Genomic DNA, 27,011 nt, shown 5'->3' with positions numbered 1-27,011 from the left:
TTTCAGGACTGAATCCCCAATGGCTCCATGGTAGCAGGGAGATGGTGTAATGTGAGTAATAGAGGTCGGGATTGATTTGAGATTCAGCTTTTCTGTTGTACTAATGGATCAATAAATGAAGCAATAAATCGTAGCAGTAACGACTTCAGCAGAAATACAGAGATTTAGAAGCTAAATATCTCACGTGGCGTCCAGGCCATCATCTGTTCCCCGCTTCTGCTTACAATTTGAATTTCTTGTGAAAATCTATAAATGAAATCTTTCATTTATAGATTTCTCACATCACACCATCTTCCTGCTACCATGGAGCCATTTGGGATTCTTGTGAAAATACCTCAATACATTTGCACTACATTTAGATGAACAGCAGGGGGCAGTATGACTTTGAGTAGACCACAATCTCTGAGCTCCATGTCCCTCTAGACAGGTGTTTGATTTGAAGAGTCTTACATCATACTTTATAAGGACTCTTGTTCGTGTAAGGAGTTACACGAACAAGAGTCATTTTCTTGAATTGAATTGATTTGAACTGTTAGATTAGGTCTGTTCATTTTATCAGCTAAAGAAACCATGACATGAAGTACATGTCAGTGACATAAAGGTGTCTTTATTAAAGAGGCCTCGTTATAAAATGAAAAATGGCAAAAAGACATTATCCATCCATCCATTATCTGTAGCCACTTATCCTGTCCTACAGGGTTGCAGGCAAGCTGGAGCCTATCCCAGCTGACTATGGGCAAGAGGCGGGGTACACCCTGGACATGTCAACTGGTCATCACAGGGCTGACACATAGACACAAACAACCATTCACACTCACATTCACACCTACAGTCAATTTAGAGCCACCAATTAGCCTAAGCTGCATGTCTTTGGACTGTGGGGGAAACCAGAGCACCTAGAGGAAACCCACGCGGACACGGGGAGAACATGCAAACACAGAAAGGCCCTTGTCAGCCACTGGGCTCGAACGCAGGACCTTCTTGCTGTGAGGCAACAGTGCTAACCACTACACCACCATGCTGCCCTCAAAGACATTATCAATTTTGATGAAATATTATGTAATGTACAGTGTTGTATATTACACTCTTTGTATATTACACTTTATTAGGTACACCAATACACCTTTCTGCTTTAGCCAGCATTAACTTTTTCAGCAGTTTGTGCTACAATAGGATTGGACCATATGGGCTAGCCTTCATGCCCCATGTGAATCAGTGAGCCTTCGGCATCCATGACCCTGTCGTTGGTTCACTGGTTGTCCTTCCTTGGATCACTTTTGGTAGGTACTAGCCACTGCATACCAGGAACACCCCACAAGATGTGCCATTTTGGAGATGCTCAGACCCAGTCATCTTGCCATCACAATTTGGCCCTTGTCAAAGTCACTCGGATCCTTACGCTTGCCCATTTTTCCTGCTTCCAACACATCAACTTCAAGAACTGACTGTTCTCTTGCTGCCTAATATATCCCACCGCTCGACAGGTTCCAGTGTAATGAGATAATCAGTGTTATTCACTTCACCTGTCAGTGGTCATAATGTTATAGCAGATCAGTGAACATCATGTAAAAATGAGAAAAAAATTATTCAGTAAATAAATGCTCAATCATATATTATTGTTGAATTTAGGAGTTTGAGTATTTAGTTTTACCATCACCCTCATGACTCTTTATTGACTTTTGTTTCTTAGAGAACAGAGGTGATTAAAGACGACTCCTCTTAAATGCCAGTCAATCCAGTCATCAGTTACTCCTCACTAAAATAATGTGCCAGCAGATGTTAAACCAATGTTAAACTACCGCAAGTAAAAAAAAAAAGGTCGTGTTTAATGGAGCCATTTCTGAATGACATTTTTGCCTGGTTATAGGTAAAGACATTCAGAAACTGAAACTGTACATTACAGTCTATATTTTTTTCTAAGCCATGGCTAAAAGCTTTTAACTGTGTCAGTTTGGGTTGTTGATTAACTAAAACTCTTCGTTCGCCACCAATGTTTTTGATAAGTCATGACTAAAGAGTTTTGCTTGAGTCACTTTCTGTCAGTTAAGATGGCTAAATGGCAGCAGTGAGACAGTTGACTCAGATTCACCACACTCGAGTAATGAGAGTGGACATGATGCCAGTTTGCATTAGTATGTATCCCCCACCACCACCACCAAACACACACACACAGGCTGGCTGTCATCGTACACAGTATCTTGTTTTAGAGGCCTCCTTGGGGGATTTATTAGATATCAGGTGTAAACGTTTTCATGTGATAACGAATTGCTCCACTAATAGGAGCAGAGAGTGAGTAGTTGCTCAGTAGTTGAGGGTTTTTTGTTTGCTTGTTTGTTTGTTTTTACTAATGACATGAAGTTGGGCCATTAATCAAAATGCTTAAAGGTGCTAACTGCAAAGTCATCTGACATTTTCAATTTTTTTTTTATTGTGCATGGTATTTTCCTCTGTCCCACAAAAACAATATCATGTGGACAAGCTGTGATCATTGTGATGTGCTGAGGGCTGCTTTTCTCTGTTTTGGGACTGTTTTCCTCCTCATGAGGTAAACAGTATGATCCTTCCTACGGCAACAGCCAAACGTCTCATCTCATCCCGCTTTATCCTGTTCTACAGGGTCGCAGGCAAGCTGGAGCCTATCCCAGCTGACTACGGGCGAAAGGCGGGGTACACCCTGGACAAGTCGCCAGGTCATCACAGGGCTGACACACAGACAACCATTCACACTCACACCTACAGTCAATTTAGAGTCACCAGTTAGCCTAACCTGCATGTCTTTGGACTGTGGGGGAAACCGGAGCACCCGGAGGAAACCCACGCGGACAACATGCAAACTCCGCACAGAAAGGCCCTCGCCAGCCACGGGGCTCGAACCCGGACCTTCTTGCTGTGAGGCGACGGCGCTAACCACTACACCACCGTGCCGCCCACAGCCGAACGTACCGTAAGGGATTTTAACTCATGAGCATAAGTCTGGAACTGAGTGACACCAAGATGATGACGTGCGAAAAATATCATGACCTTGGAGAGTTTTGAGTCGCAGGGATGTAATTTGTGGCTGACATTCACGAATAGATCCATGACACAAAAGACAGATATATCTTTTCTCTGTTACTGCTTTTGTGTTATCGTTTCTTTCTCTGTAAGATCAAAACATTAGGTGTATAACTCCATACTCGCTACTGTGGAGTCAAGCCCATTCATGACATTCTAAGGCTAAGATAGATAAGCACTAGCTAGATTGATCTAGTTATCTGTCCAGAAGAATGACACATCATCTAACTTTGCTCCATCTTGCAAATGCACTCACTAGACAGGTTTTCCTTTTCTTTTCCACTGGCTTTTAGCTGGTGGGAGAGTGGAGTCCGCCATGTTTGCCCATGCCGACTTGTTTTGGTTAAAAGTAGGTCAAACACGCCCCACGGTGGTCACGTGATATTGTTGCTCATTTGCTTCGGCAATCTCCGGAATCATAAAATGCATGACGCTTTTTATCTCAGCAAAACATTTACACATAGGATACGGTGTGTGCAGCAGCAAAACATCTCGAAACTCCAACAGCAATAGATATTTTGCCCAGAATACAACTTTGCACTCAAAACCTTTAACCTTCAAACCTTACACAGTTCTACACTCAGATTAAATTCTGCTCACTTTGCCACTTTAAATTAAAACATATTTGAAATAAATGAATAAATAAATGTAAAGTGTAACAAGGGTTTGATCCTGAGCTCATATTACTGTCTTCTCGGCATGTCCAAGAGTTTTTGGGGTCTCCCAAAAACACAATAATACAGTAGATTATTACAGTAGGTTATGATAAATTGCCCCATGGTGTGAATAAGTGTGTGAACATGTGTGTGGTGCACTGCAGTGGACTGGTGTCCCATCCAGGGTGTTTTCCCATCTGATGCCCTGTGTTTCTGGGATAGACTACGGATCTACCAGAACCCTGACAAGATGAGTGAATGAATGTAACTGACTTGTCTGATGTTGCTTGTGGCTGTCTTAATTGCCATGTCTCTCTCTGTCACTCTGTGTCTTCTTTCTTTTCACAGTACAATGACTTGGTATTGAGGGAACCGTTCAATCGTCTGTTCACTGTGTGTGTGTGCACGCACAATGTGTTTGTCTTCATTCTGCACCATGCTTTGTACCATTATGTTAAAAAGGAGAGATTTATCTTGACGAGAGAGAGAGAGAGGAGTGCATTCTGTTCTGGAAATGAATGGAGGGAATCCCTTGGGTTTCACTGACACAGCCTCTGAGAATTTCTTTCTATCTCTGTGTTTATGATCAGACAAAACTGGATTACAAGTACAAGTACAGTATGCTCTCTGAGAAAGAAAGCAGAAGGAGTGTGTATGAATGTGAAGGCAGCAGAGATGCTAACCAGATCACATTGGTGTCCTGTAGCTGTGCTTGTATTGTGTTGATGTCTGTTGGTGACAGAATTGCTGACTTACTTACTGTTTGCTGACATTAAAGGGACATCTAATGTAGATTTTGGTCAGAGTGAAAAGTTTAAACAGCAAATACAAACAACTGGGTGGCACGGTGGTGTAGTGGTTAGCACTGTCGCCTCACAGCAAGAAGGTTCTGGGTTTGAGCCCAGTGGCTGACGGGGGCCTTTCTGTGTGGAGTTTGCAGGTTCTCCCCGTGTCTGCGTGGGTTTCCCCCACAGTCCAAAGACATGCAGGTTAGGCTAATTGGTGGCTCTAAATTGACCATAGGTGTGTATGTGAATGGTTGTTTGTGTCTATGTGTCAACCCTGTGATGACCTGGCGACTTGTCCAGGGTGTACCCCGCCTCTTGCCCATAGTCAGCTGGGAAAGGCAGCTGTCCAGCTTGCCCGCGACCCTGTACAGGATAAGCGGTTATGGATAATGGATGGATGGATACAAACAACTGTTATGACTCACATTTAAACCGCTTATCTTAATGAGAAAATCCACCTTCAGAAACTGGCATATTAATCTTTATAATTAGGGGAGACCGGGGAGAATTGGGACGGGGGAGACTTGGGACAGTTTGTATTCACATAAATTAATTTCAACCAATCAGGTTTTAGATGACATCAGAAGTTAGATGTTAACCTACTTGCTTTGGAGCCACAAAGCTGGACAGGGCAGTAAGGTTTGTGCAGTTCAATATTTTATTTTATTTACAGTATATGTGACAAGCTGAGAAACTAATGTTGTGGTAAGAGGGTATAGTCAATACTCTCTAATGCTATACGAATGTGACGTTACCTGCAAAGTATTTCACACAATCTACAAAATTTGAAAACTTGCCCTAAGTCTTCCTGCTCTCTCCTAATGGATATTTATTCTAGAATGAAATTAAGGGTTGACTTTTTAAGTTATTTTTTTAATTGACATTTTGATATATTTGCACTTTAGTTAACAGTTTCCGACATTACCCTCAATGCTTTTTGACCACCTACTGATTACCTCAACAGAGCGATGCAGCAGTGCTTTAATCTTTTAGTCTGTCTTCATCTCAGTCACTAGTGTTGACAAACAAAATGTCAGTGTGGTCTTCTGCTGTTGCATGCTGAGATGCTTTTCTGCTCACCACGGTTGTAAAGAGTGATTATATGAGTTACCATATCCTTCCTGGCAAAAAAGCTCAACCCAATCTGTCCATTTTCCTCGGACCTCTCTTATCAACAAGGCGTTTGTTTCTATCCACAGAACTGTCGCTCAGTCAATGTTTTTTGTTTTTCGCACCATTCTGTGTAAACTCTAGAGACTGTTTGTGTGTGAAAACCCCAAGAGATCAGCAGTTTAACCTGCTGATTGTAGTGCAATGGGATTTAGTCCTTGTTGAGCACCAGCCTACCTCAACAGAGTGATGCAGCGGCACTTTAATCTTTTAGCCTGTATTCATCTCAATGACTTAGCACAACACAAATATTGCTTTGGAGTTGAGGTTGTCGATAATATTGTAAGTAAGATGAGCATGTCATGTTAAGATTGTCAATTTGAGCTCACGAAAGAAAGAATTATTTTATGAAACGTGAGTTTCGTCTGTGGCAACAAAACATCGGAGTGTAAAGTGGATTAAGAGGACACCTGGACACAAACTATGGGCAAAAAGAAATAGCAGAACAGTATGAAACTTATTTTCTACTTAATTAAACTGAGTATCAGTGGCACGGTGGTGTAGTGGTTAGCACTGTCGCCTCACAGCAAGAAGGTCCTGGGTTTGAGCAGAGTGGCTGACGAGGGCCTTTCTGCATGGAGTTTGCATGTTCTCCACGTGGGTTTCTCCCAAAGACATGCAGGTTAGGCTAATTGGTGGCTAAGAATTATTTTATGAAACGTGAGTTTTGTCTGCGGCAGCAAACTGTCGGAGTGTAAAGCGGATTAAGAGGACACCTGGACACAAACTATGGGCAAAAAGAAATAGCAGAAAAGTATGAAACTTATTTTCTACTTAATTAAACTGAGTATCAGTGGCATGGTGGTTAGCACTGTCGCCTTACAGCAAGAAGGTCCTGGGTTCAAGCCCAGTGGCCGACAAGGGCCTTTCTGTGTGGAGTTTGCATGCTGTCCGCGTGGATTTCCCCCACAGTCCAAAGACATGTAGGTTAGGCTAATTGGTGGCTTGTGTGTGAATGGTTGTTTGTGTCTAGAAGAAGAAACCTTTATTTGTTACATGCACACTTCAAGCACAGTGAAATTCATCTTCTGCATTTAACCCATCTGAAGCAGTGAACACACGCACACACACCCAGAACAGTGGGCAGCCACACTGGAGCAGTTAGGGGTTAGTCAAGTCAAGTTTATTTGTATAGCGCTTTTAACAATAAACATTGTCGCAAAGCAGCTTTACAGAATTTGAACGACTTAAAACATGAGCTAATTTTATCCCTAATCTATCCCCAATGAGCAAGCCTGTGGTGATGGTGGCAAGGAAAAACTCCCTCAGACGACATGAGGAAGAAACCTCGAGAGGAACCAGACTCAAAAGGGAACCCATCCTCATTTGGGCAACAACAGACCGCATGACTATAATATTATAATATCTTCCTGCGCATCCTCAGGAAGAACAACCTGGACACTAAGCTGCTGCTGGCCTTCTATCACTCCTCTGTGGAGAGCGTACTGACGTACTGTCTGGGTGTCTGGTACGCAGGCTCCACAGCTGTGGATAGGAAGGCAGTGCAGAGGGTCATAAACACCGCCAAAAAAAATTATCGGCTGCCCTCTGCCCACCCTGGAACACATCTCCACATCCTGCTGCCTCAGAAGAACCAAGGCCATCACAGGAGACCCCTCACACCCTGCCCACCCCCTGTTTGATCTGTTGCCCTCTGGGAGACGCTTCAGGTCAATAAAGTCCCACACCAGCAGACTGACAAACAGCTTCTTTTCATGGGCCATCAGGACTGCCAACAACAATGGACACATACACGCACACTCTCTCACAAACAGACTCACATAACACTTCCACCCCAACAACCAACAAATCTGCCTCCGCTTCTTGTTTTAGCACCTTATATTTATTGCCTTTTATCTGCTAATTGCACATTTTATGTCTCAATTTTGAGAGACTATACTAAACTCCCTGACGTTTTTATTCCCTGATGTATTTATAGTATATTCTGTGTCTCTTATGTACATTTTATTTTTCTGGTGTATGGTGGCTCTGTGGGAGCACCCTCAATTTCGTTGTATCCCCCGGTACAATGACAATAAAGATTATTCTATTCTATTCTATTCTATTCTATTCTATTCTATTCTATTCTATTCTATTCTAACAGTTTTAACATGAAGACAGTTTCGTTGATGTTGTAACTCTTCATTGATGGAAACTTGAGTGCAAAACTGTTCATGACAACTGCAGTCCTAAAGTTAGCAAGTCAACTGTAGTCCTCAGCCATAAAAGCATTACTGTAAGAATCCAGAGCGTCCTCCAGGTGTAACTTTCAACTGTCCTCATGGGGCCGTCCTACACAGGAGCGATGCGATGAGACTCCAACCAGGCACAGGGCACCAGGATGGATCAAGCAGGTCCGAGGAGCAGAAGAGGCCAGCATCTCGATCCCAGGACCGACATGTAACTCAGAGGGACAGATTTGGGGGGGGGGGGGGGGGGGGAGACACGGGTTGTTAGGTATGCCCTAAAAATGACACAAGTATTAAGTCTGTGTGGTAGGCTCGCAGAGACGAGAGTCTTGACATCAGGCGTAATACACAACAATGGCATGTTAATATGGTTAAAAAATATCATGACCTGCTCTGGCTGGATGCTTGATTGGGTGATGGGAGCACACTCCTCAGCAATGATGGGATGCAGATGGGACCCTAAGGGCTGGCCAAGACAATTCAGTTACATTTCACCGGGTCTGGGACATGCGACAGAATGTCTGACGGCCGATTCCCTGCAGGCTACGAGAGCCAGTCTAGGTCTCCACCCTCTCCACCAAAAGATTTCCTGTTGACTCCATGTAACTCAGAGGGACATATTTGGGGGGAGGGGGGGAGAGAGAGAGGGAGAGAAAGCACAGGTTGTTAGGTATGCCCAATGTCACCTGAATAAGTAGGAACAGTATGCATATTGCACTGAGTACAAGCAGGGATTCTGGCAACTAACTATGACAGCATAACTAAAAGGGGAGAGCCAGAAGGTAACACAGGCATGAGGGAGCCCCAGGACATAAAGCAGCCAGCCACTACACCGTCAACAAACTCGAGTGAACAAGTGAGTGGGGACTGACAGCATCCATACATCCCAGTATACCAAAACACTCTATGTCTGAGGACCCTCCAGATCTACACCTTTACCTCATAAACACCATTAACAAAAGGCTTGACTAAACAGATATGTTTTCAGCCTAGACTTAAATGCTGAGACGGTGTCTGATTCCCGAACATTACTTGGAAGGCTGTTCCATAACTGTGGGGCTTTGTAAGAAAAGGCTCTGCCCCCTGATGTAGCCTTCACTATACGAGGTACCAGCAGATAGCCTGCACCTTTTGATCTAAGTAGGCGTGGCGGGTCATAGAGGAGCAGAAGTTCACTCAGGTACTGTGGTGCGAGACCATTTAGTGCTTTAAAAGTCAATAGTAGTATTTTATAATCAATATGAAATTTGATTGGGAGCCAATGCAGTGTGGATAAGACAGGCGTGATGTGGTCATATTTTCTAGTTCTAGTAAGGACTCTTGCTGCTGCATTTTGAACTAACTAGAGCTTGTTTATGCACTTATTGGAACATCCAGACAGTAAGGCATTACAATAATCCAACCTGGAGGTAATGAAAGCATGAACTAGTTTTTCTGCGTCATGTAGTGACATTAAATTTCTTATCTTAGCCATATTTCTGAGATGAAAGAAAGCTATCCTGGTAATGTTATCAATGTGAGTTTCGAATGAAAGACTGGGGTCAATAATCACCCCGAGGTCTTTTACTGCTGCACGTGAAGAAAGAGAAAGGCCATCCAGTGTTACTGTGTAATCAGAAAACTTACTTCTAGCTGCATGTGGTCCTAGTACAAGTACTTCAGTCTTGTGAGAGTTAAGCAGAAGGAAATTAATAAGCATCCAGTGTCTAATGTCCTTAACACATTCTTCAATTCTATAAAGCTGGTGTCTCTCATCAGGTTTTGCAGAAGCATACAACTGTGTGTCATCAGCATAACAGTGGAAACTGATACAATGTTTACGAATAATATCACCCAGAGATAACATATATAAAGAAAAAAGCAGTGGACCCAAGACAGAACCTTTTGGAACACCAAACTTTACCTCAGTACATCTAGAAATATCACCATTTATATCAACATACTGATAACGATCAGTTAAATAAGAGCTGAGCCAGGAGAGGGCCATTCCCTTAACTCCCACAACATTTTCTAGTCTATCCAGAAGAATGGAATGATCAATGGTATCAAATGCTGCACTAAGGTCAAGCAACACAAGCAGCGAGACACAGCCCTGATCAGACACCAACAGTAGGTCGTTTACTACTTTAATCAAAGCTGTCTCTGTGCTATGATTAGGTCTAAATCCTGACTGATACATTTCATGGATGTTATTCCTATGTAAATATGAGCATAACTGCTGTGCCACAGCTTTTTCAAGGATCTTGGAGATAAAGGGGAGGTTTGATATTGGCCTATAATTGGACAGCTGACAGGGATCAAGGTCAGGTTTTTTAATCAGGGGTTTGATAACTGCTAGTTTAAAGGATTTGGGTACATAGTCAATCGTGAGAGAAGAATTTATTATTTTTAGAAGCGGTTCAATTACTTCAGGTATTATCTGTTTGAATAGATGTGTAGGTAAGGGATCTAGTACGCAAGTTGAGGCTTTTGATGCCAAGATTAATGAAAGTAATTCAGTTTCTTTAAGGGGAGTAAAACATTCTAATTGATGATTAGGTACCTTGCTCAAGGGCACTTCAGCCCAAGGCTGCCCCACGTTAACCTAACTGCATGTCTTTGAACTGTGGGGGAAACCGGAGCACCCGGAGGAAACCCACGCTGACACGGGGAGAACATGCAAACTCCACACAGAAAGGCCCTCGCCGGCCACGAACCCAGAACCTTCTTGCTGCGAGGCGACAGTGCTAACTACTACACCTATGTGTTAGCCTTCCGATAACCTGGCGACTTGTTCAGGGTGTACCCCGCCTTTCACCCATAGTCAGCTGGGATTGGCTCCAGCTTGCCTGTGACCCTGTTAGAACACAATAAGCGGCTACAGATAATGGATGGGGGGTGGCACGGTGGTGTAGTGGTTAGCGCTGTCGCCTCACAGCAAGAAGGTCCGGGTTCGAGCCCGGTGGCCGGCGAGGGCCTTTCTGTGCGGAGTTTGCATGTTCTCCCTGTGTCTGCGTGGGTTTCCTCCGGGTGCTCCAGTTTCCCCCACAGTCCAAAGACATGCAGGTTGGGTTAACTGGTGACTCTAAATTGACCGTGAGTGTGAATGGTTGTCTGTGTCTATGTGCCAGCCCTGCGATGACCTGGCGACTTGTCCAGGGTGTACCCCGCCTTTCGCCTGTAGTCAGCTGGGATTGGCTCCAGCTTGCCTGTGACCCTGTTAGAACACAATAAGCGGCTACAGATAATGGATGGTGGGTGGCACGGTGGTGTAGTGGTTAGCGCTGTCGCCTCACAGCAAGAAGGTCCGGGTTCGAGCCCGGTGGCCGGCGAGGGCCTTTCTGTGCGGAGTTTGCATGTTCTCCCCATGTCTGCGTGGGTTTCCTCCGGGTGCTCCGGTTTCCCCCACAGTCCAAAGACATGCAGGTTGGGTTAACTGGTGACTCTAAATTGACCGTGAGTGTGAATGGTTGTCTGTGTCTCGTATGTGCCAGCCCTGCGATGACCTGGCGACTTGTCCAGGGTGTACCCCGCCTTTCGCCCGTAGTCAGCTGGGATAGGCTCCAGCTTGCCTGCGACCCTGTAGAACAGGATAAAGCGGCTAGAGATAATGGATGGATGGATACACTGAGTATCAGAGCAAATGTGCTGGAATGGACTTCATAAATGGTATCTACAATTCATGGAGAGCAACCAAAACTGGCAGAAAAATAATGTTGGTGGATGACTGAGTGCAGATGTTATCCACCTTGTGTGTTGTGCTTTATTTGTTGATATGGAATACAAACTATGGCGGGTGCACGAGCATGCACGTGAGCGCGCGTGTATGGAAGTGCGTGCAGAAGAGAGAGAGAGAGAGAGAGAGAGAGAGAGAGGGGTAGGTGGACTTGTATCTCCGCGCGCGCGCGCCGGAAGCTCGCACTCAAGTTAAGTCAGTGAGTGAGGAGCGCGAGCCGCACACACACACACGCGCGCGCACAATGCACAGGTTACGTGGATTCCTTCACGCAGTCGTTTTAGTGTGGACGTCGTTTTGTATCAAAGGTAAGTCGTTTTTATATTCTTTAAGCACTCCGGTCCTTTTCACAGCGTTTTCTTGTGAAATTCACCCTTTGTCTTGTGTACAAACCTGTATTCTAGTACTATTTTACCACACTACAGTACTGAGTACGCTCACGGTAACCATGGTGACCCGCGCGCGTGAACTTAGTGGCGTTCTGTTTCCACTTAGGCACATTAGCATGTAGCTATCGAGACTTTTTTCTTTCAAAAAAAAAATTTGATTTAAACGATAAATTAGTTCATTTTACCAGCAGATTTGAGGTATTATCACTACCAAACAACATCCCTAACCTACTCTTTCAACATTTTTCGTGTTTATTTACTGAAGTGCAGCGTTATTAAAGTGTTAGTCTGTAAACTCTTACTGAGTTGACACAAAAATGTCCAAGATTAGAATCACTATAGTACTATTTACTCCAGGTGGCGCTGTTCCGGTTTTTCCCACATCTACTTTTCCCAAAGTCCATTCTAATGGAAAAAATAATAATACTTTGAAAAGTTATGCATTTTTTTTTTAAATTATTATTAAATAATTCCTTTATTTTTGTCCATATTGAATACATCATTCAGACATTCATAGTGTATGTTGATAAAAAGAAGAAACCTTTATTTGTCACATGCACACTTCAAGCACAGTGAAATTCATCCTCTGCATTTAACCCATCTGAAGCAGTGAACACACGCACGCACCCAGAGCAGTGGGCGGCCATACTGTACTAGAGCGCCCGGGGAGCAGTCAGGGGTTCGGTACCTTGCTCAAGGGCACTTCAGCCCAAGGCTTCCCCACGTTGTTTTACAATCAGGGTACGCAAGCTAAAAATCACATTTAACACTTATCTTCAATATCAATAGGCTTGACTAAATAAACTTGGTTGTTTATTGTAGCCCTGTGATAGCTCTATTTACCATGCAAAAAAAAAATAGGTGATAACGTTATTTTTGGTGAATGTATGGCAATATATGTCATATTTAGCAAAATTACTCGTGTCATTTAGAAAAAGTGGGCGGCACGGTGGTGTAGTGGTTAGCGCTGTCGCCTCACAGCAAGAAGGTCCTGGGTTCGAGCCCCGTGGCCGGCGAGGGCCTTTCTGTGTGGAGTTTGCATGTTCTCCCCGTGTCCACGTGGGTTTCCTCCGGGTGCTCCGGTTTCCCCCACAGTCCAAAGACATGCAGGTTAGGTTAACTGGTGACTCTAAATTGACCGTAGGTGTGAATGTGAGTGTGAATGGTTGTCTGTGTCTATGTGTCAGCCCTGTGATGACCTGGCGACTTGTCCAGGGTGTACCCCGCCTTTCGCCCGTAGTCAGCTGGGATAGGCTCCAGCTTGCCTGCAACCCTGTAGAACAGGATAAAGCGGCTAGAGATAATGAGATGAGATGAGATTTAGAAAAAATGCTTTTTTTGACCACAGGCAGCTCCAAAAGGGATGCACTTAAATCATTCTTTATACCATAAAACAAATATTTGGTTCCATATCATTGGAAACATAGTTAAGTTTTAATGTTGAATGCCAGTAAGTTTTCAGACTATTTTGATCAAATTAGTATGTAATTGTGTCAAAAAAATGTCCTCTCCGAGACAGCTAATTTTTCAATATAAAATAACATATCTAAAATGATTATTTTCATCCTAAAATGTGGTCAAGATATTGGGACATAAATATTAGAGACAACTAACACAAAGCATACAGCCTTATATTTAAAAGCGCTATGGAAGTAGTGGATTCTGAATTGTCAAAAAAAATGTCCTCTCCGAGAATCACTTCATTTGTTTCTCCCAGCCCTGCTTAAAGCTACACTTAATCTTCTTTATCTTATAGCAGATTACACAAAACTACCATACACATGTCAAAAAATTACCTGAAATCTGTTCTTTAATTTGTCCTTCACTTAAAAACTGGTACAAGAACCAGTTTGAATCAATTTGAATTTTGGACCCCTGTGACACAAACTTTGTACCCTGATTGTAAAACAACCCTTAACCTAACCTGCATGTCTTTGGACTGTGGGGGAAACCGGAGCACCCGGAGGAAATCCATGCAGACACAGGGAGAACATGCAAACTCCACACAGAAAGGCCCCCGTCGGCCGCTGGGCTCGAACCCGGAACCTTCTTGCTGTGAGGCGACCGTACTAACCACTACACCACCGTGGCGCCCAAATATGTGAACCCCAAGACTAATGGCTTCACCAAGCTGATTGGAGTCAGGCTTGAGCAAATTATCGACACCCTCCATCCATCCATCCATTATCTGTACCCGCTTATCCTGTCCTACAGGGTCACAGGCAAGCTGGAGCCTATCCCAGCTGACTACGGGCGAGAGGCAGGGTACACCCTGGACAAGTCGCCAGGTCATCACAGGGCTGACACATAGAGACAGACAACCATTCACACCTACGGTCAATTTAGAGTCACCAGTTAACCTAACCTGCATGTCTTTGGACTGTGGGGGAAACCGGAGCACCCGGAGGAAACCCACGCGGACACGGGGAGAACATGCAAACTCCACACAGAAAGGCCCTCGTTGGCCGCTGGGCTCGAACCCAGGACCTTCTTGCTGTGAGGTGACAGCACTAACCACTACACCACCGTAGTCTAACCTGCTTGTCTTTGGACTGTGAGGGAAACTGGAGCACCCGGAGGAAACCCACACGGATACGGGGAGAACATGCAAACTCCGCACAGAAAGGCCCTCGTTGGCCACGGGGCTCGAACCCAGGACCTTCTTGCTGTGAGGCGACAGCGCTAACCAGTACGCTACCGTGCCGCCCCCAAATTATCGATACCTTTTCAGATTTACCAATAAAGAACAACATTACAAAGGTGAGTTTTGGTTACAATAGTTATTATTGGTTAATTAATCAACCAGAAGACCTGCCTCGCCCTTTGATCTTGTTGTCTGATGACCAGCTTGTTACCTGAGATGGAATTTTTTTTATCGCCATCAGCAAGTTGAAGAAAACCCGGATGTTATCATCGCAGGTAAGCATGGTGGAAAGATCATGGACATGTTTTTAGTGATCAAATTCATTGATATTTCATGATCCCCTTGTCGAAACCTACTGTGTTTCTTACTCTTTCATTTGACAGTCGCCATTTTGTATCTAAATGCACGTTTGAGAATCACGTGAGGTGTCGATAATAGTGATCACTTTCACCGGTGTCCACCATTATCGACACCCTGTGGAATTAAGTGACATTTACAACTGTTATGGATTGATCTTTGTGTAACATTGTTGAAGTAGATGAAGTACTCTTAAAAAAATAAAATAAAAGTGCTGTGATTTATAATAATTTTTTTCTGATTCATAACAGAATGGAATGTTTATCAAGTATTTGGAATCCGATTGCAATAAATAGAATTGGAGCAGAATTAAATTCTAGGGCTGCAACTAACGATTATTTTGATAATCGATTAATCTATCGATTATTTTTTCGATTAATCGATTATTAATCGGATAAAAAGGAAAAAAAGCAAAATTTGATTTCCAGCATTTTATTTAATTAACCAAACTGTCTTTGTTCAAAAGTTGTTTCCAACTCATGAAAAAATTAAATGTATGCTACATTGAGTACAAAAAAAATAAAAATTTTGTAGCAGCTGAATTAATGTAAAGAAAATAAAATCACATAAAACATAAAATCTTTTTTTATATAGTGCAACCACCATTTCTTTATATTGTTTTGTCAAACAAAATCCTATTGAAGTCTTGAATTTTAAGATGGTGAACAGTTTAAATAACTGTAATGAAAAACAAATGAACATTGGGTAATGCTGTCATGTGCTGACAATAATCGGGAAGCTGCGCACATTTGTGCAGCCTGAGCGGCAGGACTGCGCAAATGTGCACAGCTTCCTGATTTAAACTGTTTTTTCCTCATCCTTATACTTCCTGTTTCATGGACTGTAACGGATTTGCTTATTTAGTAATTTTAATACAGAATTTACTTTGAAATTATAATCAGACACTCCAACGTGCTTCCTCTTCAGGTGCTCATTCAGCGACGTTGTGCTTCCGTGCCACGCGAGATCAGCTCTGCACATTTTGCACCTAACGCTGTTCTTTGAAGGCGTTAATGTAAAGTGCTCCCATACTTTTGATGACTTGGGTCGGACATTTTTCTCTCTACTAACGTTAGCCTCCTCCGCCATTTTTCAAACGCTTCTTCCAGGTGAGCTACACAAAGCACGGCATTGGTTCGCTTCTCCTGCTTCTTCTTTTACGGCGGTCGGTATCCAGCTTAATGGTGCTTTACTGCCCCCACATTAGGGAGTAGCAACTGCACTTATGTGTATGATAATGTAGACCCAACTAATCGACTATTAAATTAGTTGCCAACTATTTTAATAATCGATTTTAATCGATTTAATCGATTAGTTGTTGCAGCCCTATTAAATTCCTAGCATAGAAAAAGTTACATGCGTGAAATATTCAGATTTTTCTATTCCATCAGAACATATTTTTTTGCAGTTTGTTGTAAATATCTACCACATATTACAATATCAGTAGACATTTTATATTTTGGTTTGAGGAATGAGATGCGACCTTTGACCTGGATTTTCATGCAGTTTCAATGTCAATTGCCTGCTGACATTTATTGGTAAACTACAAAACTAAACATTAATACAAACAACAACGAATGATTAGCAAAATGTGATCTATAGAAATATTTAGAAAGTGGAACAAAAAGATTTTCTGACAGGTTAAACATTATAAATGGTTGTTTGTCTATGTGTCAGCCCTGCAATGACCTGGCGACTTGTTCAGGGTGTACCCCACTTCTTGCCCATAGTCAGCTGGGATAGGCTCCAGCTCGCCTGCGACCCTGTAGAACAGGATAAGTGGTTACAGATAATGGATGGATGGGTATTTTGTACTAGATATAAATCTATGTAAAACAAATTTTAAATAAAAACTGTTTTGTTAACTTAATATCACATACCGATTATTATTTTTTTTTATAATCATCTGGATGCCGATAATTGCGGAACAGTGTTGATAATTGTGGAACGGTGTCACATGATCTGATACGCTAAGTAATCGGGAATCAACTAATTTTTTTTTTTTCCAGTGGAAGTTTGATTAACTATTCATGCTCAATTTACATATAGAAAGTCTTTTCTACTTTTGCAACGGCCAAAAGACCATTAAGGTGTCGATAATTGTAGCCGCTGCTCTAGTAGAGTAGCCAATCAGAGCACGCGATTGCTCATATCCAGTGAATGTGGATAGAATAATTTGACTTACATATTGATAGAAATATGTTTGGCATGCTTGAACTGGAACAGGCTGGTCTGATTGCTACTTGTTTTGGTTAAGTTACATCCCTGAGATTTACTGTATCTTCGCTCGCACATTCTGCTCCCTGCTTAATGAAGGTGATTGTAGCAGTTCTAACAAAGGGCGGAGCACAGAGGACGGCAGGACAGAGTTCAGGTTGGTAAACTCGGGTTTTTTATTGCCACACTTTTCAGTGAACATCTAGTAACTAACACAGACACACACACACAACCGGCGTCTGGTTCAGGGATGAGCTCCTCTGCTCTCGCTCTCCCTCCTTAAGTAGGGCGTGGTCACTGGGAAGACACACAAACACAGGTTAATTGACATCAGGTGTAGTGATTCTGCCACTTACCTTCCCTGACTCCGCCCTCCTGTCACAGACCGGCGCTTGACCACGCCCCCGCTGCCACATACCCCCACCGCCCGACTCAGGCCGGGCGGCCATCCGGCCTGCAGCCGACTCCCCCCCCCCCCGGCGGGAGAGGAAGTCTGCCACGACCATCTGCGCCCCCGGCCTGTGGACCACCTTGAAATTAAAGGGTTGGCGTGCCAGATACCAACGGGTGATCCGCGCGTTGGCATCCTTCATGCGGTGGAGCCACTGGAGGGGCGCGTGGTCCGAACAGAGGGTGAAAGGGCGCCCCAGCAGGTAGTAACGGAGGGCGAGGACCACCCACTTGATTGCCAAGCACTCTTTTTCGATTGTGCTGTAGCGCCCCTCACGCACCGACAGCTTCCTACTGATGTATAAGACTGGGCGGTCCTCCACCTCCTGGGACAAAACAGCCCCCAGCCGTCTGTCCAACGCATCCGTCTGTAACATAAAGGGCCGCATAGGTGGCGTGGGGGCGGAGGACTCTGTCCATCAGTCGCTGAAACGTAGCGGGCGCCCCAAACAGCCCAAAAGGAAGCGTGTCGAATTGGTGTAAGCCGAACGGTGTGGAAAAGGCCGTTTTTTCTCGAGATAGTGGAGTCAAGGGGATCTGCCAATATCCCTTCGTTAAATCCAGTGTCGAATAAAAGCGAGCAGTGCCTAGTCGATCGAGCAACTCATCAATACGAGGCATTGGGTACGCGTCGAATTTAGACACCGCGTTGACTTTTCTATAGTCCACACAGAACCGGACCGACCCGTCAGCCTTGGGTACCAAGACCACCGGGCTGCTCCAGTCACTGTGGGACTCCTCGACGATGCCCATTTTGAGCATGGCCTCGAGTTCTTCCCGAACCACTTTTTTCTTGTGTTCGGGTAGCCTGTAAGGGCGGCTACGCACTACCACCCCCGGGGGCGTCTCAATGTGGTGCTCTATGAGGTTGGTGCGGCTGGGCAGGGGCGAGAACACGTCCGAAAACTCGATCTGCAACTGGGCAACCTCCGCGAGTTGGGTCGAGGAGAGGTGGTCTCCACAGGGGACCGGAGAGGTATGCGATGCCAATGCGCCCTTTTGAACCTCCAGCCCCAGCTCCGCCTTCTCCGGAACCACTGACACCAACGCTACGGGGACCTCCTCGTTCCAGAGTTTGAGTAGATTGAGGTGGTAAATCTGTAGAACCCCACCCCTGTCCGTTCGCCTCACCTCATAGTCGACGTCCCCGACTCGCCGTGTGACCTCAAAGGGTCCTTGCCACTTGGCGATCAATTTGGAGCTCGATGTGGGCAACAGTACAAGTACTTTATCTCCCGGTGCGAACTCCCTAAGGCGCGTACCCTTGTTGTACAGGCGGGTTTGTCGTTCTTGGGCCTGCCGCAAATTCTCCTGGGTTAGGTGGGTGAGTGTGTGGAGTTTTGTGCGCAGGTCCATAACGTATTGAATTTCGTTTTTACTTTGTGAAGGTCCCTCCTCCCAATTTTCGCGCAGCACATCTAGGATGCCGTGCGGCTTACGCCCATATAATAATTCGAACGGGGAGAACCCCGTGGAGGCTTGGGGGACCTCTCGCACTGAAAACAACAAGGGCTCGAGCCACTTATCCCAATTACGTGCGTCCTCACTTACGAATTGTTTAATTATATTCTTGAGAGTGCGATTGAACCGTTCAACTAAACCGTCCGTTTGTGGGTGATACACGCTGGTGCGGATCGGCTTAATCCCTAATAACCTATACAGTTCATTCAGTGTCCGTGACATAAACGTGGTGCCTTGATCAGTCAGAATCTCTTTCGGGATTCCATCTCGGGAGATGACGCGGAACAGCGCCTCCGCAATACTGTGTGCTGAGATATTGCGGAGAGGCACTGCTTCCGGGTATCGCGTTGCATAGTCCACCAGAACTAATATAAAGCGGTACCCTCGTGTTGACCGATCTAATGGCCCGACGAGATCCATCCCAATTCTTTCGAACGGGGTCTCGATTAATGGTAGAGGGTGCAAAGGTGCTTTTGGAATGGCCGCTGGATTTACTAACTGGCATTCGCAGCATGCTGTACACCACCTACGGACATCGCCGCGAATCCCCGGCCAATAGAATCGGGCCATTATTCGGGCTAGTGTCTTATCCTGCCCTAAGTGTCCAGCCATGGGATTAAAGTGAGCCGCCTGGAATACCAATTCCCAGCGGCTTTTTGGAATCAAAAGCTGTGTGATTTGCTCTTTCGTCTGAGTGTCCTGCGTCACTCGGTATAATCTATCCTTCATAATAGAAAAATAGGGGAAGGACGGGGTGGCGTTCAGTGGGAGCATTTGACCATCGATTACTCTCACTTGGTCAAACGCATGCCGCAGAGTCTCGTCTCGCGACTGCTGTAACGGGAAATCCGCCACGGATTCCCCGAGAGAGGGAGGAGGAGCCTGTGGCTCCTCACTCTGACGCGGAGATGACGTAGACGGCTCTGTGACAGCTGCTTCCGCCAAGGCGACACCGGGACCTCCCCCTACTGAAGTATGGCAGGACCCACTCTCCACTAAATGGCCCATCAACTCCCCAAATCCCGGCCAATCAGTCCCCAAAATTATCAAGTGGGTGAGGCGAGGATTGACCGCCGCCTTTACTATAAATTTTTCCCCTCGGAAAAAAATGTGGACCCACACCAAAGGGTAACTGTGAACATCCCCGTGCACACACAACACCTTCACCCCCTGTGCTCCCCCAATGCCTCGTCTTGCACCAGGCTTTGGTGAATTGAGGTCTGATTACAACCAGAATTCACCAACGCCTGATATGTATCCCCTTGAATACTTACTGGTATGCGATACGCTCCGGCCCAATTGAGGGCGACTCCTGGCGCGTCGGGGATCCGAACCACCGCGCCCACCTCCATTACCATGCTCTGTTGTTGGAGGTGGCCCGGCTCCCCGCAGCGCCAGCAAACTGGCCCGGGCTTCCTCTCCGCACCGGTGTTCTGGGGCTCACTCACCTGAGGGGGGAGAGAGACAGACACAGAAGGGAGAAACGGGAGGGCACCGCGGGTGCGGCAGGCCGGCACGGGTGGCACCGGCCCCCACCTCCGCGGTGGGGGAATGGGGCGAGGACGAGACACAGGAGGAGAGGGAAAGAGAGAGAGAGAAGAGGAGAGGGGAGAAGAGGCTGTCTGCTGTCCTGCCGCCGGGACAGCCGCCAAATGGTCCTCCGCCAGCTCGATTGCCTGATCCAGCAACGCCGGGCGGTGGCACTGGACCCACTCCGCGGTTCCTGCTGGCAAGCGTGCGATGAATTGTTCCAGTACCACCTGGTCGATGATCCCCTCGGCGTCGCGGTTGTCGGCCCTCAACCACCGCCAGCAGGCGTCCCGGAGTTGCTGGCCAAACGCGAACAGCCGTCCGACTTCCTCTAAGCGCAAAGCGCGGAAGCGCTGACGCTGCTGCTCAGGGGTGCGCCCCACACGCTGGAGGACGGCCCGGTGAAGGTCCGCGTAGGCCAGCCGGCGGTTGGCGGGGAGCTGTAGCGCGGCCAGCTGCACCTCTCCCGTTAGCAGGGGGAGGAGGCGCGCCGCGCGCTGTTCCATCGGCCACCCCGAGGTCTCCGCGACGTGCTCGAAGAGCTTGATGAATGCCTCGGGGTCGTCCTGCAGGCCCATCTTTGTTAGGGTGAGGGGGGACGGGCCCGCGGTGGGAGCGTTGGTAGACCCCGCCGACGCGAGGAGGTGCCGGAACGCCTGACGATCTTCTTGCTGGGCCAAAACCAGGGCCTCGAACCGCTGTTCCTGCTCCTTTCGGAGGGCGACTAGCGCCTGGTGCTGGCTTTGCTGGGCCCTGGCGAGGGCGTGGACCAGATCGGTGAACGGGGAGGACTCCATGGGGCTGTTTGGCTTCTGCGCTCCAGATATCCTGGGTTTCGGCACCGCTGTAGCGGTTCTAACAAAGGGCGGAGCACAGAGGACGGCAGGACAGAGTTCAGGTTGGTAAACTGGGTTTTTTTTTTATTGCCACACTTTTCAGTGAACATCTAGTAACTAACACAGAGACACACACACACACACACACACACAACCGGCGTCTGGTTCGGGGATGAGCTCCTCTGCTCTCGCTCTCCCTCCTTAAGTAGGGCGTGGTCACTGGGAAGACACACAAACACAGGTTAATTGACATCAGGTGTAGTGATTCTGCCACTTACCTTCCCTGACTCCGCCCTCCTGTCACAGACCGGCGCTTGACCACACCCCCGCTGCCACAGTGATGTTGAACAGTAATGTCTTTCTTCTTTTCATAAGACTATGATCATGATGTGTGATGTAATGGTACATAATGTCTCTGTTCTTTAATAGTGTCGTCTAAACCAGTAATGTATTGCTTCATCACCCATTTATGTTATACATAGAAAGCTTACCTTCGTCAATTAAATTACCATCATCCAATCACACACTCTTGAATGTGAACATATACTCATGTTTGTCCTACAATAAACTGAGAAACATCTCTGAACAGTTGTGTCTGTGTCGGTGACTGTTTGCTCCCAGATTGATCCGTGAGGCAGAATCTCTTCGACCGCAGAGGTCTACGTTCCTAGATTATACTTTGTTAATTCAACCTCCTTCGCTACAGACAGATCAAAATTTGACATATATTTCAGTGTGTTCCCCTGAAAAAAATGATAGCCCTAAATTCTGGCATGATAATACACAGATAATTGAGCGCCAATGGCGCAAAGCGAAACTAGGGGGGTCCGGGGGCATGCCCCCCCGGAAAATGTTTTGAAAAAAATGCTCTCAGGTGCATTTTCAGGGTCTCTGATGCCTATTTTCCACCAAATCAGTTCCAGGGCTGGTTCGGGGCCAGTGCTTAGTTTGGAACCGGGCTTTCTGTTTCCACTGACAAAGAACTGGCTCTGGGGCCAGAAAAAACGGTTCCAGGCTAGCACCAGCTCTTTGCTGGGCCAGAGGAAAGAACCGCTTACGTCAGTGGGGGGCGGAGTTGTTAAGACCAACAACAATAGCAAGACCGCGAAAGGTCACCATTTTTAAGCGACGAGAAGCAACAGCTGTACAAACGCGAAGTCATCCATTATTGTTGTTGTTGCTGCTGCTTCTTCTCCGTGTTGTTGTTGCTTCGATGTTCGCGCCAAGGTTTATGCAAACGTAATGACGTAACTGACGTATACAGTGACGTAACTGACGTATACAGCAACGTAATGACATGGCTCCCCTTAGCACCCCGAGCTATGGAAAAGCAAACTGGTTCTCAGCTGGCTCGCAAGTTGAACGAGTTGTGAACCAGCACCAGCACTGGCCCCGAAACAGCCCTAGAACTTATTTGGTGGAAAAGGGGTATTAGAGGTTTTAGATCCATGATTATAGGATATATTTTACCAGTGTTTCAATGATTTCTGACCTAAATAGTGTTAATGTATACACATTTGAAATGTCACCTTAAAGTTCAGCATGCAAGTTAAACTGTTTGGTTATAGATTACTGAGGTATACGATAGATTGAAAATCTACGGGGATCCCTTAATTATCTCTGATCAAGTAGTGTTGTAACAAAAATGTGCATGAAAATATGAACAGTGGTTTGATCCATCTTATGCAGTCCAATGAAGAGAATCGATCATCATGACCTCCTGTTGATCACAAAGGGATCTGAACCTAAGACCTGCCACCTTAAAATAAGTTGCTGTATTACTATAACTGTAATGATTTAGAGTGTTTCTGATGCAATTACCGTAATATATGTATAACTAAGATACACTGAAAAGAAAAGTAAGGCAACTGCATATTATAAAGTTTAAATTTTGGCACTTTATTAAATGGACTAGATTAAGATTAAAACATATTTAAAGGAAAAGAAAACTTCATTCATACATTTAAGTGTGCAGAAAGATTATGTACTTATAAACACATTCATGAAGAGAATTTGGTAATAAGTGTCAAATGTAGCATCTCATCTCATTATCTCTAGCCGATTTATCCTGTTCTACAGGGTCGCAGGCAAGCTGGAGCCTATCCCAGCTGACTACGGGCGAAAGGTGGGGTACACCCTGGACAAGTCGCCAGGTCATCACAGGGCTGACACATAGACACAGACAACCATTCACACTCACATTCACACCTACGGTCAATTTAGAGTCACCAGTTACCCTAACCTGCATGTCTTTGGACTGTGGGGGAAACCGGAGCACCCGGAGGAAACCCACGCGGACACGGGGAGAACATGCAAACTCTGCACAGAAAGGCCCTCACCGGCCACGGGGCTCGAACCCAGACCTTCTTGCTGTGAGGCGACAGCGCTAACCACTACACCACCGTGCCGCCCCAAATGTAGCATAATTTGGAATAATAATGATAAGCATATTTGGCAGTGTGACGTCACTGTGAGCCTTGAACAAAAGAATAATCCGGAGCCGCCTTTTGTTAAATGGATCCCAGTGACATCACACTGCCAAAAATGCTTATGATTATTATTTGAAATTATGCTATATTTGACACAATTGGACAACTTCACTTCGTGAGAGTGTTTATAAGTACATAATCTTTCTGCAAACCCAAACTAATGAATTAAGCTTTCTACTCTTTTAAAGCAGATTAAGTCTCCTTGGCTTTTGCTCGGCCTAATGTTGGGCAACCCTCTCATAGTCCATCTCACTGTCATCCATGCTGATGTTGATCAAATTGTCCAGCGAGTCTTCTCCTAGCTTTTTTGCCTGTCTGGTGGGGGACAACATCGGCAGCCAACGAGATCGCTTTTAATGAATCGGAAAATTCCGGGATGTCTGACGTTTTCTTTCGATATTTTTATTGGACGGTTTGAACACGTGATCTTGACATAGCCAACAGATTACAGTTTGTTTACATCATACCACGCAGACATATTACTTTGACAGAATCAACACAAACACTGGAAAAAAAGAGTGCTTGTTTAACACAAATATCAATCAATATGTAAATGGATCTGTTATTTGCTCTCCTATGTATCTAGTTACTTGTGGGTAGGAAATTTAACTTATCAGTATAAATCTAAGTGTATCAGATTTTACCTAAAGCGACTAAGCGTATTGGCAGGCAGAGCAAGCGTATCGGGCCCGATACGCTAAAACACTTTGGGGAAAACCATGTATTTTAAAAAAAAGAAGAAAAAAAAGGAACACGCTCATATTTCGAGAAGCGTCTGCTGATGTGAACCAAGCTTCACAAAAAAAAGACATCTCAGAAGACCTAAGATCAAGAATTGTTGATTTGCATAAAGCTGGAAAGGATTACAAAGCAATCTCAAAGGGTTTAGATAGTCATCATTCGACAGTTAGACATATGAGACGATTTAGTGCTGTAGCTAGAAATGGACGTCGAGCCAAGATTACTCCAAAGGCTCAAGGCAGAATCCTCAGTGGGGTAAAGAAGAACCCTGGAGTGCCAGTGAAATGCTTGAAGGAATCATTGGAACCGGTTAATATCTCTGTTCATGAGTCTACCATACACAAAACTTTGGACAGGCAGGGTGTCCATTTCCAGGCAGGACACCACGGAGGAAGCTACTGCTCTCTAGAAAAGCACTACTGTGCACCTGAAGTTTGCCAGAGAGCACCTTGATACTCCAACACACTACAATCTCAGAAAATAAAAGTACATTATTGTACCTTTAGGGGCACAATGGCTTGTTACTGGAGCAGTACCCTTGAAGGTACTTACAGTGGTGCTTGAAAGTTTTATGAGTAGCACGCTGTGTGAGCACAATCGCTATCAGGCGCGTTAAAATGTAAATAACTTTTCTAGAATTTCACCAAAACTCATTGAATTTTCAGCATTGTAAGAGAACTTCCTAAAGTATTATTCAGCAAAACCCCAGAATGATAGCACAAATCTAGAATTTTTAACAGAATTTTAGTTCTTAAAATTTAACGTAATTATGGACATCACGTGTAACATTTACACCCGTGAAAAATCACTTTGAATGCTGTTTTGAAAGTTTTGATCAAATATTTTCTATAATAAAAAAATCGCTTAAATATTATAAACACAGTCTTTTAATGTATCAAAAAATAATTTTGATAAAGCAAGGAAATTCGGAAGTAAATTTGTTTTTTCTTTTGCTTGTTGTGCGCTTCACGCTACCAAAATCTAACTAACCCCTTCACGAACAATTCCAACTTTCATGGACTTGTAGCGCGAATAAACCTTTCAAAAAAAAAAAAACTTCTCACCCAGTAAATTAGAATCCTGGTGATTTATATTCTCGTAGCTTCAGTAGATCTAGAGATTTAGTTGATTTAGTAAATCCCAAACGCTGTGAAACACGCCAGCCATCTATGATGAGAAGTGCTGCTGTAGTTGAGAAACTCTCATTTCTCCCGCTTCCAACTAACTCCGTGACCCATACCAAAATAACAATGTCACGCTCATCACTTAAGGATGATTTATGCCAAGTTTCACGGAAAAATACAGCGAAATAAATTTGCTAGAAGCATTTTTCAAAATCCCAAACATTATGAAACATTTCTTGTAGGGTTTCAGGTTACAAATTTCGAGAATAGAGAAATTGCGGCGCAAAAGTTTGCCACTAAACTCGCGAAAATACTCCATCCTAGCGAGTTTCACAACCGAACTAGGCTACGTGACAGTCCGTGACCACCCAGGAGTGTTCTAGAAGGTACGCTTCTAGGCACGTGCGATCGAGAAAGACGCCACGTGAAGGTAGTAAAGGGAGTATTTCCACTGTCTTATGACGTTTTTGCTTGTTTTAGCGCGATAAACAATGCATTATGGGTAATCATTAAAATGCTGATTTCAAGGTTAAAATGGGTAAAAACAACTAATTTATATAGATATTGTAAAAACTGTGCCTAATAGTTATTTCAGTACATAAAATCAAAACCTGAATTTTTAATTTTTTTCCCTGTTACACCATTGTGCATCGATAGCATGCTACTCATCTTTGTGAACCCTTTAGAATTTTCTATTTCTGCATAAATATGACCTAAAACAACATCAGATTTTCACACAAGTCCTAAAAGTACGGTAGATAAAGAGAACCCAGTTAAACAAATGAGAGAAAAATATTATACTTGGTCATTCATTTATTGAGGAAAATGATCCAATATTACATATCTGTGAGTGGCAAACGTATGTGAACCTCGAGGATTAGCAGTTAATTTGAAGGTGAAATTAGAGTCAGGTGTTTTCAATCAATGGGATGACAATCAGGTGTGAGTGGGCACCCTGTTTTATTTAAAGAACAGGGATCTATCAAAGTCTGATCTTCACAACACATGTTTGTGGAAGTGTATCATGGCACGAACAAAGGAGATTTCTGAGGACCTCAGAAAAAGTGTTGTTGATGCTCATCAGGCTGGAAAAGGTTACAAAACCATCTCTAAAGAGTTTGGACTCCACCAATCCACAGTCAGACAGATTGTGTACAAATGGAGGAAATTCAAGACCATTGTTACCCTCCCCAGGAGTGGT

General features: G+C 44.8%; 1 protein-coding gene across 1 annotated transcript in view; it reads left to right on the top strand.

Moving 5' to 3' along the window:
* The first annotated feature begins 11,800 nt into the window (after positions 1-11,800).
* Positions 11,801-27,011, top strand: part of chrna8 (cholinergic receptor, nicotinic, alpha 8) — a 226,142-nt gene continuing 210,931 nt past the window's right edge. The window contains exon 1 of the mRNA XM_060916665.1: positions 11,801-11,880. Within this exon, the coding sequence (XP_060772648.1) occupies positions 11,817-11,880 (64 nt within the window). The 5' untranslated portion in view covers positions 11,801-11,816. The remainder of the gene's footprint in view (positions 11,881-27,011) is intronic.

The sequence above is a fragment of the Neoarius graeffei genome, chromosome 3, assembly GCF_027579695.1.
Source record: "Neoarius graeffei isolate fNeoGra1 chromosome 3, fNeoGra1.pri, whole genome shotgun sequence".
NCBI lineage: Eukaryota > Metazoa > Chordata > Actinopteri > Siluriformes > Ariidae > Neoarius > Neoarius graeffei.
Note: the sequence above shows the minus strand (reverse complement) of the source record. Positions and strands in the feature narration are given on the sequence as shown.